The following is a 12909-nucleotide window of genomic DNA, read 5'->3' on the forward strand; positions in this document are numbered from 1 at the left end:
CCAGAACAAGATTATCAAGTCATGAATTAGTCAAGACAAATAAAATGACCAATCTACTAATCAATTAACAAAAATAAAAATGCAAGTAAAATTCAAACCCAATTCATTAAAGAAACAAATAGAACAAATCAAACATCCACTTTTTGATCCTTGGTTATACATGGGCCAATGGCCCAACCAAGGGAATAGGGCCTATTGGTGAAGACCAAAAATAAAAAAACAACCAAAGCCGCAATTAAATTAATTTAAATTAAAAAAAGCACAGTCCAACGTTGACGCTGAAACTCAGTCCCACAATTCCACGCTGTAAACCTAAGCATGTGTCGGCTCCCTCTCTCCAAGCACCTTCAAAATCACGTTCCCTTTCCATTCTCTCGCGCCACGCGTCACTCTCTCCGAACCCTCCCTTTCACGGATCCACGTGTCTCCCCAAGGCCGAATCACCTCTTGACGCGTGTCCCCTCCCTCCACTCCCTATAAATACCTCAACCCCACGTCCCGTTAACCCAAACAAAAACAATAATCATCCAAACACAAAACTCCAACACAAACCTTTCCATGATCCGAAACACAAACGGGTCGGGTCGCCGGATACTAACCTCCCCGGCGATTCTTCCATGCGAAAACATCGCTCTCTCTACTCTTCTCTCTTCACTCATCGCTCTCTCCGACGCCGTTTCCACTTTCCAACGCAAGTCCTTCCCTTGCAACAACCGGAACGCGAGAAACGCGATTCGTTTGACTCTCCTTCTCCAACCTTTTCTACATGAGATCCGAGACAACAATTCGGGTCTATCCGACCCGGCTACCCTCAGCTTGTCGGAGCTCCATTTCACCTTCCAGAAGCTTCTCTTCCTCCTGGAAGACCTCGCCCGCGAAGGGGCCAAGCTTTATCTCTTGATGGAATCGGATCGGGTCGCTTCTCAGTTTCGGGTCATATCCAGATCCGTGGCCACTTCTTTGGACGTGTTCCCTTTCGGGTCTGTGGATATCTCTGATGAAACTAAAGAGCATGTTTTGCTGCTGAATGAACAAGCAAGGAGGGCAAGGTTTGAATTTGAGGAAGAAGATAAACGGGTTGTGATGAGTGTGGTGTCGGGTTTGACCCGGTTTGAGAACCGGGTTGCCCCGGATGAGGGTGAGTTGAAGTGGGTTCTTGAGTATATTGGGGTTAGAGGGTGGAGTGAGTGTAACAAAGAGGTGAAGTTTTTGGAGGGTGAGATTGGGTTTGAGAGCTTGAACGAGGAGAAGAGAAAAGTGGGGTTTTTAAGTAGTTTGATGGGGTTCATGAGTTATTGTAGATGTGTGGTGATGGAGGTTGTTGATTGTGAAGAAAGTAAGAGAAAAAATGATGCAAGTGAGAAAAGTCCGAGTTTTTGTTTTGTTAACTCGGATGATTTTCGATGTCCAATCTCTTTGGAGTTGATGAGTGATCCTGTGACAATAGAGACAGGTCATAGTTATGATCGTTCATCGATTCTGAAGTGGTTTAGAAGTGGAAATGCCACGTGTCCAAAGACGGGTAGAAGGCTTAATAGCACTGAGTTGGTTCCTAACTTGGTGCTTCGAAGGTTGATTCAGCAATATTGCTATGCGAATGGCATAGACACAAGCATTCCCATTGTTAGGAATCGTGATATCACTAGGACAATGGAGCCTGGGAGTGTGGCAGCAGAAGGAGCAATGAGAATGTTGGCTAGTTTTCTGAAAGAAAGAATTGAGAATGGAAGTGGGGAAGAGAAGAACAGAAGTGCATTTGAGATAAGGCTTCTTTCCAAGGCAAGCATTTTTAGTAGGTCTTGTTTGGTGGAAGCAGGTTTGGTTCCTCTTTTGTTGAAGTTGTTGTCATTAAAGGATTCTTTGACTCAAGAGAATGCTGCTGCAGCACTTCTAAACCTCTCAAAATGTGCAAAGAGTAGGAGCATGATGGTTGAGAAATGGGGTTTGGAATTGATTGTTGGTGTGTTAAAAGATGGTGTGAAGATTGAAGCCCGCCAACATGCTGCTGCTGTGTTGTTTTACCTTGCTTCAAGTGCCGAATATGGGAACTTGATAGGGTTGGAGCCAGAAGCAATTCCATCATTGATAAGGCTAGTCAAAGGTGGCTCTGACCGAAGCAAGAAAAACGGTCTGGTTGCAATTTTCGGCCTCCTTAAGCACCCTAAGAACCACACAAGGGTGCTTCAAAGTGGTGTAGTTCCTTTGCTAGTTGAGATCCTAAAAGAGTGTGAAAAGGAAGACATAATCACTGACTCATTGGCCATTCTAGCAACTCTGGCAGAGAAAAGCAGTGAGGGTGTATCAACAATCCTTCATTGTGGGGCTATGCATGTAGGTGTTGAGATTTTGAGTTGTTCCACTTCAAGGTTGGGGAAGGAGCACTGTGTGGCATTGTTGCTTTCTTTGGCAATAAATGGTGGAGAAGATGTTGTTGCTTGTTTAGTGAAAAACGCTTCTCTTATGGGATCATTGTATTCTCAACTCAGTGAAGGAACATCTCGAGCAAGCAAGAAAGCAAGTGCTCTCATAAGGGTCCTCCATGATTTTTATGAAAGGAGGTCCTCTGGATTCAAGGCTTCAGTTATTCCACAAGAACAGTTCATTCATGTTTGGTAACTCACCCAGTATTTTTTGTTAACCTGGGTATTCTTTAATTTGTAGATATTGTTGTATAAATGTGCTTTGTTTTTTGTACTCATGCTATTAGCTCACGTTTTAAAGAGCTAATGAGTTTATCAGCTTCTGTTTTTAATGAAGCTTGTACAAATTATTGTAATTCATTTCTTTGTATTAATTGAATAAGATTGTATCATGTCAATTAATCAGGAATAATATTCAGATTTGCCTCCTCTTTTATTGTCTCCAAGACTAAAATTTTAAGCTCACCTCTTTCTATGCCTGGGCCATGTAACTTGTTGTATAGATGCCTTTCACTTGCATGGACTGATTCAGACAAAGCTGGTTTTGCGATACATTTGGTTTAGGAAAAAAGTGTGAAAAATGAAATGATTTTTTTTTTACTGTTTTTGGTAAAAGGAAAAGTGAAAGAAAATAGAATTCTTTTCTTTTCTGTTGTTTGGTAGTGTAGAAAATAAAAAGAAGAAATAAATATAAAATGATAAAAAAATTTAAAAAAAAAACATAAAAGAATAAAATGGATTGAATATGTGAATATGGATTTGCAGATTAATTGGACTAACTTATGACAACAATAATAATTTAGAAGAATAATACCTCTTTTAATTGTACAAAGTTCATTCAGTATAATTTTTCTTTTTAATTGATAAAATAAAAGGCATCAATGTTTCTTTACCCATGTTTTAAAATTTTCTTTTTAATATCTATCTTTTTAAATCAAAAAATAGAAAAAGAATACGAAAACAAGACAATAGTTAATAATGCCACTGTACATATATAAAATAAAAAAAATCTGTAATAATTTATGACTTTGTAAACAAATAAAGATTTTAAGTGGCACTAAAAATTTCTCGATTGATATATTGTTGAAAATCATCAATTAAAAAAAAATGTTATGAACTAAAATGTGAGAAAAAATTATCAATTATATTAATTTTATGATTCATTCATCTGTCTTAATTACTCAAACAAAATTTCGTGACTTCGTAAGTCATATAAAGAAATCAAATTAAAGTTAGATACACAACTATAGGATGTTTACAAAAGAATAAGTTATTTGCAAATTCTTTTAAAATTTAATAATTAATAATTAAATTATGATTTAGAAATTGTACTGTGCATTGCACGGTATTAAAACTAGTACAATTGGAGCATTTAAAATCTTAGTATAAAAAGTTACACTTTCCTTATCTTCCCGTCCAATGTTAGATGGAATAGAAAACGCATGTGGGATCCATTTTCAAACTTGTATTCCTTCCTTTGTCAAACTATACCAAGTAATTTGATTTCTTCTTTTTACAGAATACATATATCATGTTCAACCACAAATTTCTCCCTTAAGTATTATATATATATATATATAAATAGTCACTAATATAGAAAATTACAAGTATTTATTTTAGTCTTTGATTTCACTGTGTACCAATTAACTTGATATTTAACATTAGGAATTAAGTTCACTAAATGGTTATTAGTGAATATTAAAATTGTAAGATTAGGTTCAATTAATGTACACATACATTTTGTGAATATTAAGATTAGGGTTTAAACTTCATATTGTACTTGGTGTGCATCTCCTACAAATCATTAACAATAAGCATGTGTCTTGGTTCTTCTTCCACCTGCGACCACCTCCTCCTTCCCCTTCTCTTCTTGCTCTCGTGTCTCTTCCACACCTTTCGATATTTTATTAACAAATCCAATAATCATTTCACTTGTCTACCATAAACCATATAATAAGAAAGATCTAAGATATTCGATGCCGTGTACCTTCATATGTTTTAAAGTCAGATGACAAAATTAGATTCAGGTGTTAATTAAGAAACACAAATATCAATAAGTGTTGAAGCATTCGAAGTAACAATTTTTACTATGTAACTACCTTTTTAAATTGATATTCATCTGACTTAAATAATTTTCACTCTCTTTACCGGTGGTTGAGTTAAATTTTTAGTAAAATATAATATTAAAATTGTAATCAAGTCATGGTAAATTTACTTTACCACTAAATCATTTAAATGATTTAATTATTGTACATGTCTCATAAACATAATATATATATATATATATAATTTAATTAAATTATATTTAACTATATTTATTTATACTTATTCATTCAATTCAATTAATGATTAATCAGTTTAATATGTGACCTACTAATCTAATATTCCTGTCAAATCAATTACCAATCCAAGTTTTAAAATTATGTTATTAATAATATATTAATAATTTCTAACTAAATTAAAGTTGTGTACAACTTTATAAAAATTTAAATCATAATTTTAAAAATTGGACCGAATTGGTTAGTTAGACCAGTTCATCTGAAAATCAATCTTAAATTAATTAAATTGACCCAAAGAACAGTAATTAAATTGATTAAAAAAAATTGGTAAAATTGGTTCAGTACCATTCAAAAACAGTTAAATTAGTAAAAAAAAAAGTTGATCAAACTAGTTTGAACTAGTCTAGTTAATCATTTTTTTTTTTAATTTTTGAAAGTTAATTAAAACATTTTAAATAAAATAATATTTAATAAAAACTATAAGTTAGAATAACTTATTTTTAATACTTGTTTCATAAATATAATTTAATTATTTATGTTAATTTAAAATTTTTAATATCGTTATTTTTATAGTTTATATTATATTAATTTGATATTTTGTATTCTATATATAAACTTATTATTATTAATAGATATTAATTTTTATTAAAATTAAAATTTAAATATTGTATTATATTATATTATATAGCTTAAAATTTTACATATAGGAATTTATAAATAATATTTTATATTAGTTTAAAAATAATATTATATTTATTTAATATTAACTTTGTATTGATAATATTAATTATTATTATTATATTTATACTGATTTAATCATGATTGAATCTTATCTAGACAAGTTTAATTATGTATCAAATTTTTAACAACATTGTTCTAAACTTTAGGGGGGAGGAACACTGGGCTGTAATATACAAATCTTTAGCAAAGTTTTGTTCGAAAATCCGAAGAACAATAAGAAATAAGTAAAATTTTAGTGTGAACTTGTCAATATAGTTTGTTAATAAAAGGAAAAACACTCTTTTATCGATAGTAATTCCAACTAGGACCTTTCGAAAAGGAATTTAAATATTTAAGATCATAAATTTCATATTTCACTGTAATCCTTTAGAACTTTTTGAAAAAAAATTTACATATATAAGCTCATTAAATTTCATATTTTACTGTAATCCTTTAGACCTTTCCAAGAATTAATGTATGAGAATTATATGCAAAACCAGCCCAAATATTCCGAATGAACCGACCCAATTAATCACAAGACAAGAATAACAATTAAAAGGTTGTTTTTATTGGCAAATATATTTCTTGTTTCCAAAGAAATTAAAGAAACTGGAGTCCTGTATAGTCATTAAAAAAACTCAAGTTCTAAATTATTCACATGACAAAAACTGCCACCGAATTCTCATGGATAAGAAAACGGGGATATCAGGATAACTACTTGAATGTAAAAGCAATACAGACTGAAAAATTACATTCAACCGTTTATGATTATGCAGCCATTTTACAATTTTGGGTAAAGACATGTCCACGGTCATGTTAAAATTCAATACAGCAGCAAAGAGAAAGAAGAACATACAATTAAAAAATTCATGATTTTGACCTCAAAGCTAGCCCTGTCTCTACCTTCTTTATTTCAAAGATAAGCATCCTCCACATTTTCAGAACGAACATTTCAGCCTCTTCATCCAAAATGATCTGAAGACGCTCAAGCATTTGAGATGCTTTCACATGTTCTTGTGTACTGGAAACAATATAGTCTATCAATGTGCTTTCTTCTTCTCCCAAAAACTCTTTGATTTTCTTTGAAATCCACGGTCTCATTCTTTCATGTAATTGATGCTGAAAAAGAACAAAATATAAAACCAAATATATACAACATAAACAACACTTTAAACTTTTCACACAAACTCAAATGATCAAAAACATGTACAAACAAAATCATTTTAAACATAAAAATTTAATGTGCAAGAGCTGTTCCACTCAACTGGGCATGAGAGATGCAATCATCTTCAAAAAAACAACGCTGTTCTTGATGAATAAAATTTCAAAATATAGTTAAATAGGAGAAGGTTCCTATCTGGTATCCATTCATTTTCATTATTTTTAAGTTTCTAAAATACCAAAATATATAAAACAAACTAAAAGTGTTTTCCCTTTCCGACCATTTGCGGGAAGTTCATTCATAAATATCTCTAGACTCCTCAAATTTCCATTGTTTTCTAGGCTCCTAGGACAGTTCCCACCACAAGCTACTCGAAATGCTTCAACATTTATATCAACAACCTTACAAAATTACATTAATGACCCCAAAAAAGTGATTAAGGTATACCATTCTGGCTCAAGCTAAATGAAATATAGATTAGCCTACTCTTTTTTGATTAGTCAGTCAAATAATAAAATTAAAATCTGCAGATTAGGATCATATACCTTGTCATAAACTGCCCAGTCTATCTCATATGAGAACAACTCCTCCTTGGTCTTTGGTATCATATCGATCAATTGTTTTGCATCCAAAAGCCTCTTGTTATCCGAAGTCTTAAGTTTCTCCGATCCATGATCTCGATCCCTGTCACGATCAGGAATTCTCTCCTTGTTTTCATCTCTGTTGTGAGTACTATCTTCATCACTCCTGTCCCTGTCCCGGTGGTTAGACTTTTCATTTGAACGCCTACTTCTATCCCGTTCTCCATCTACCTTCTCTTCCTTGAAATTTGTACTGGATATGCGCTTTGCAAATTCTGCAGCTGCAACCAAATTTGGTGGTGTTGGACCAGAAACTGTAGGTTGAACAGCCTGCAATTCTTCAGTTGAGTAATCAATTGGAACCAATGGCCTCATTTTTTTGTCCTTGTGTGCTTCATCATCCTCCTCTTCATGGAAAACAGAAGGAACAGTTGTTCTTTTTCCTGAACCAACTAGACCAAACCCCAATTTCTTTGTAGGAGCATTCCCAATTGACTGTGTATCAGTTGGAGCAACAGATGCTATGGTTGAGTCATCATTGATGACATTTAGTGAATGACCATCACCTGTCATTGTAAAGTATTACTAACTTTAATAATATGGAGAGAGAGAAAAGCACAAATTATGAATAATTATAAAATATAAAATTTACCAATATGATCTTCACGACTATTATAATCAGCCATAGTATCTTGTTCAGCAACAATGCTTCTGACCTCATCAGTAATCTTTTCAGTAGCCATATTTTCATTAACACCATTTACAACATGCTCAGCTAATAGCTTTAATGCATCTCTTTGCTGCTTCTGTTCCTCCTCAGCCTTTTTCTTGGCTTCAGCAATTTCTTCCTCTTCTTTTTGTCTGTCAGCTAGGTCATCTTCCTTCTCACGCAGCCTCTTCTTTCTCTTATCCTCTAGCACACTTCTGCGCCACCTCTTCCTAGAATCCTCATCCTCATCCTCTTCATCATAAAGTATTTCCTTTCTCCTTTTACGCTCCCTTTCCTTCTCCTTCTCTTTTTCATACAGGCGTTCTTTCTCTTTCTCTCTTTCTCTATACTCCCAATCCTTCAAATATGCTTCATACTGACGCTCAGCCTCCTCAATCCTTCGTCTTTGTTCCCTCTCTTTCCGAATGCGTTCCCGCTCTGCTTCTCTTTCATATCTTTCAAGTTCCCTTTCCTTTTCTCGTTTATGTTCCCTATCTCGGTCCCTCTCTCTGCTTTTCCTATCATGCCTCCTATCAGGGCTTTCAGGCCTATTGTGTTCACTGGTTGGTTTGTTATCATTGTTTGTCTCTTTATCATTTTTATTTTCAGCTGATTCTACACAATTTGAAAAGAAAAGTTTCTGAATAATAAATTTAGAAATAAAAGAGATAAAGGTATCCTGATGATAAAATATAGCTCTGTTGTGAGTCACTCAACAGAGAATAGATACAGCAATTGATGTGTCTTTTTCCCTTACCATTCTTCTCTGTATCCATAACAGAGTCTCCATCTCTTGTTTTAACAGGTTGTTCTGAAGTTAAATTCACAGAACCATCACCAGTTGGTTGTGCAGGTGGTGGTGGTGGCAAAGGTCTTGTCTTCACCCTTTCCTCTATCATCTTTGTGATCTTTTCTAAAGCCTCACGATCAGCTTCTCTATCTTCATCAGTGACAATCCCAAAGTTTGCCACATCACGGGATTCCTTGTTTGTTGATTCATCAGCTTTATTTGAGGGTTCTGTGTCAGCCTTTGCATCCTCATTCGCATTAGAAGGTTGTGCACCTTCATCATCTTTTCCAACTACTTCTGCCTGAGTTTCTTTGTTCTTCAAGTTCTCAGTTTTCTTCTGAACAACATACCGCTCCAGATGTTCTTTCAAAGCTTGATTGACATTGACCTGTTAAAAAATATGTAGTATAAATGGCTATGATCCTTAGATATACAACAAGTGAAAAAATGTATCATGTCATCATGAGTTTTAGTATAACAATTATGTGTCTTGTTCAAAGAATTTTTATAAACTTCTTACTAGAAAAATGCAAATGCATTAGTACATTCAATTATAGAGTTCAACATTCATGGCATGAACCAAACAGTTACATCGACATAACCAATATACTAACTCCACATAGAATTAAAGGAGAAAAGTGTGAGCTTTAAAAATTAACTTAATGCAACCAAATTATTTTTGAAAACTCCAATTAATAATTATGGCTAAGAAACCTTTCCTTCCTCACTCTAAGCTAGATCCCAAACATTTGGGAGAAAGTAAATATTTTATAGTATTAGATTTATCCAACTGTTTAAGATCCCCGTAAACATTAAAGTGAAATATAATGTTGATACCTTCAATCTCATAGTAATATAGAAAAGGAAAAGACATAAATGCAACATTACATAAAGTACAAAGAAAAAGCAATCAAAGATGAGGACATACCTTTAGTTCTTGCCCATCGATATTCAATTTATTAAGAAGACGCAAGGCACGGAGAACCGCTTCAGCAGACTCAAATTCATAAAACCCAAAACTTGTAGGAGTCCCAGTTGATAAATCCTGAGGACGTTTCCAGGTCTTGATAGTTCCACATAACTTTAAAAATAATAATAAAATCAGTATATTTATAATTATACCCAAAGATTCTAAGACACTCATTGTCTAGTACCTAAAAAGGCTGGAAAGAGATTACTGGAGAAAATGTCCTTCTAAAAGTTTCTTTGAAAAATAAAACGCAAAAACCACAAAAAAAAAAAAAAAAAGTTGATTAGGCTCTATTGGATATACTTATTAATAAGCACTTATAAGAGAAGAAAATAAGGTAAAATGAAATAAGTTTCTCCCATAAGTTAAAAATTAACATATGCATAAACTAAGATCAGCTTTTGGAGAAGCTAAATTAGAGTTTCTTTAAATTAATTCATGCATAAGCTAATTTTAACTTATGGGAGAAGCATATTTTTTTACCTCTTATTTTGGCCCTATTTGGATAATCTTCTCCATTAGCACATACAAGAGAAGAAAATAAGCTTGTTGGAGAAACTAAAGGCCTTTCTTCTCCTAAAAGTGTTCATCTTAAGTTTAATACCAGGTTCCAAACAGGTCTTAGTGGCTTAATGATTTTCCCAAAGCCGATAGTAGCTTCTGAGAAAGCTCTAAAAAAATGTTGCATCATGGAATCACTAGCCCTAAATAACTAAACCATGCTCCAACCACAAGAGGAAAGAACAAATTCAAAAATTTACTTGAAGGAGAGACAGCATGAACTCATTTTCCACAGTTGGTGCAATCTTGCCAATGTAAACTGTGTTCTGAGACTTCTCGGCTTGAGTAACACTAGGGGTTACCATAGGTCTGACAACAGGAGGAATAATCGGGCGAACTGCAGGGATCCCTGCAACAGGTGGGCGTGATACTGGAGGTATGTTAACTACTCCAGGAGGACGTGGAGGAAATACAGGACGAACCATAGTTCCATAAGGAGGGGGATAACGGGGAATTCCTGTACAGAGTAGAAAAACATCTATGCCAATATATTAGAGCAGATCACAATTGAATATGTAAGCACCATAAACAAATCAATACAACACTATAGATATGTCAGAAAAAAATGTGACAAGAACAATGGAATGCTGTTACCACACATCAAAAGCATAACAGAGATGGCAGCACAGCCAACAATCACCAGCTGAAATGAGAACCTGAAGAAAACAATAACAAATGCTATCCAGTTTGAAATTCACGGATGTGTTAAAAGTGCTTACCTTTGTCTGACCACTTGCAACATAGCAGGCTTCTCAAACTATCCCATCCACCAATTGCAAATAGTAACTTGTGTAATCTTAGGTATGTATGGTTTAATAAGAAGTAATTCTAGTTGAATTATATAAGTTCTTTGTTTATACAACAGCATACGGTGCAGCATAAAAAATTAAATGAAACTGTGATAGAGAGAAAAGATTGCAATACCTCACGACACAAGGCCAACGTGCATTCAGTTGCAAACATTGTCGGCTTCTGGAATTCATAAAGCCATGGAAGGGAAAGTACTCTTATAACTAGCAGAAAGTGGCCTACTAAAATGAGCACGACACAACCATGCATTATTTAGATCGACAAAAGAACAATCACTCTTTCATTTCAGCATCGCTCCACATGAGCGACATTTCGAATTCCAGTAAAAGACAAGACAAGCTAGAAACCAGGCAAATATGTGCATACCAAAAAATGAGTTGTAGAGAGGTGTCTTTAAGCAATAGGAAGAAGCCCTCCAACCTTTCTCAATGAATTCAATCAAGACACTGTAGTAGGAGAAAACACCCCGTCATCGATACCCCTTATCTAACCATTAAGAACTCTCTAAACCTCTCCCAACAACCCACTCTTCCTAAACAAACACTCTCCCCCTTAATAACAATCAACTCTATAATTGTCTTCTTTAGTGCCACCACATTTCACATCTAACCATCGCGCAATAGTAAAGAAACACACTGATAAGTCATAACTATAACTCCGAAGTCATAAAACATTGAAGCAACCAACAACGAAAGCGTAAAACTAAATTCAATGCACATAAACACAAACAATCAAAATAACGAATGGTTCAAAAACCCACCCGCGGGAAGCACGGTCCCTTGCGGAGCTGCGGCGTAACCGTTCGGGATCGGAGCGAAGGGCCGCAGGTTTCCAGGCTGGACCTGGTACGGCATCATCGGCTGCATCTGCGGCACCGGCGCGGCGGCGCCGGCCACGCCGGGCGGTGGAACGGCGGGGTTTTGGTAGGGCGGGTTGGGCGCGGCGACGGGGGAGAATTGCGGAGCGAGGGGGCGGAATGAGGGAGGGAGGACGCCGGGGAGCTGCGGCGGGGTTCCCGCCGGGAAGAGAAGCGTGGGCGGCGGAGGGAGCAAGGTAGGGTTGGAATTAGGGTTTGCGGCGGATGGTGGCGGTGTGGATTGGGGAAGTGGATCGGGTTGGTTGGGAGGTGCGGATTCGGAGGGTGGTTGGGTTGCGGGAGAAGAGGCGGAATCCGCCATTGAAGAAGGGGTTTGGGAATTTGTGTTTTGTGTCTGAGACAGTGAAAAATTGATGTGTGAGTGTGAGTGCGTTGCCCTAGCCTAGATATATGATGCAATGCACAACACACCCTCCCTTGCTTCGCTCCACGTAAGATTTGAGGGGCGAGTTGTAAAAAAGGTTAAAATTAAATAAATTAAAATAAACTAAGACTTCACTATTTTATAAATAGTTGTCTTTTAAATCATGATTTTATAAATGGGGAAATGAAGTCGTGTTTTCAATCTCGATTTCCATTTTTTTTTAAATTAAAATTATTAAATATTACTTTACTTTTTCATTAAAAAAATTAATTAAATAAATAAAAAATAAGCAAAGTCATGTCTTAAGAAGACGACTATTTACAAAAGTCGTATTATTAAACATGATTTTTTTTAATTTTAAAAAATATCTTAAAATTAGAAATAAAGAAGTCATGCTTTCAAACATAATTTTTACATTAAATTTCATATATAATGAAGATAATTTATCTATTCCCAATTTTTTTTAAAAAAAATTACCCGTTACGAAAATTTTGAAATGAAATTACACCATTATGATAAATAAAAAAAAAAAAAAAAAGCCTCATTTCAATCATATTCTTTATAATCTCATCCTCATCTCTTACATTTTCCATTAAAAAAATATTGGAATTTTCAAACTTGTAAAAAATACAAGTTGGAAGTCGGATATCTTGTGCCAAAAATCAA

General features: G+C 34.8%; 2 protein-coding genes across 2 annotated transcripts; one reads left to right on the forward strand and one right to left on the reverse strand.

Annotated features, from left to right (window-relative positions):
• Positions 1-511: 511 nt before the first annotated feature.
• On the forward strand, positions 512-2822 carry LOC109801282 (U-box domain-containing protein 19). Its single transcript, XM_020362315.3, has one exon. It carries the CDS (start codon positions 559-561, stop codon positions 2614-2616), a length of 2058 nt encoding a protein of 685 aa, XP_020217904.1. The 5' UTR covers positions 512-558; the 3' UTR covers positions 2617-2822.
• A 3322-nt stretch (positions 2823-6144) lies between these two features.
• LOC109801568 (splicing factor PWI domain-containing protein / RNA recognition motif (RRM)-containing protein) lies at positions 6145-12243 on the reverse strand. Its single transcript, XM_020362676.3, has 7 exons — positions 11763-12243; positions 10393-10649; positions 9590-9742; positions 8629-9049; positions 7815-8486; positions 7127-7728; positions 6145-6538 (listed from the first exon to the last, which is right to left on the reverse strand). Exons 1-7 carry the CDS (start codon positions 12178-12180, stop codon positions 6287-6289), a joined length of 2775 nt encoding a protein of 924 aa, XP_020218265.1. The 5' UTR covers positions 12181-12243; the 3' UTR covers positions 6145-6286.
• Between the last annotated feature and the right edge of the window lie 666 nt (positions 12244-12909).

The sequence above is a fragment of the Cajanus cajan genome, chromosome 11 (genome assembly GCF_000230855.2).
Source record: "Cajanus cajan strain Asha chromosome 11, NIPB_CcT2T_4, whole genome shotgun sequence".
NCBI classification, from domain to species: domain Eukaryota; kingdom Viridiplantae; phylum Streptophyta; class Magnoliopsida; order Fabales; family Fabaceae; genus Cajanus; species Cajanus cajan.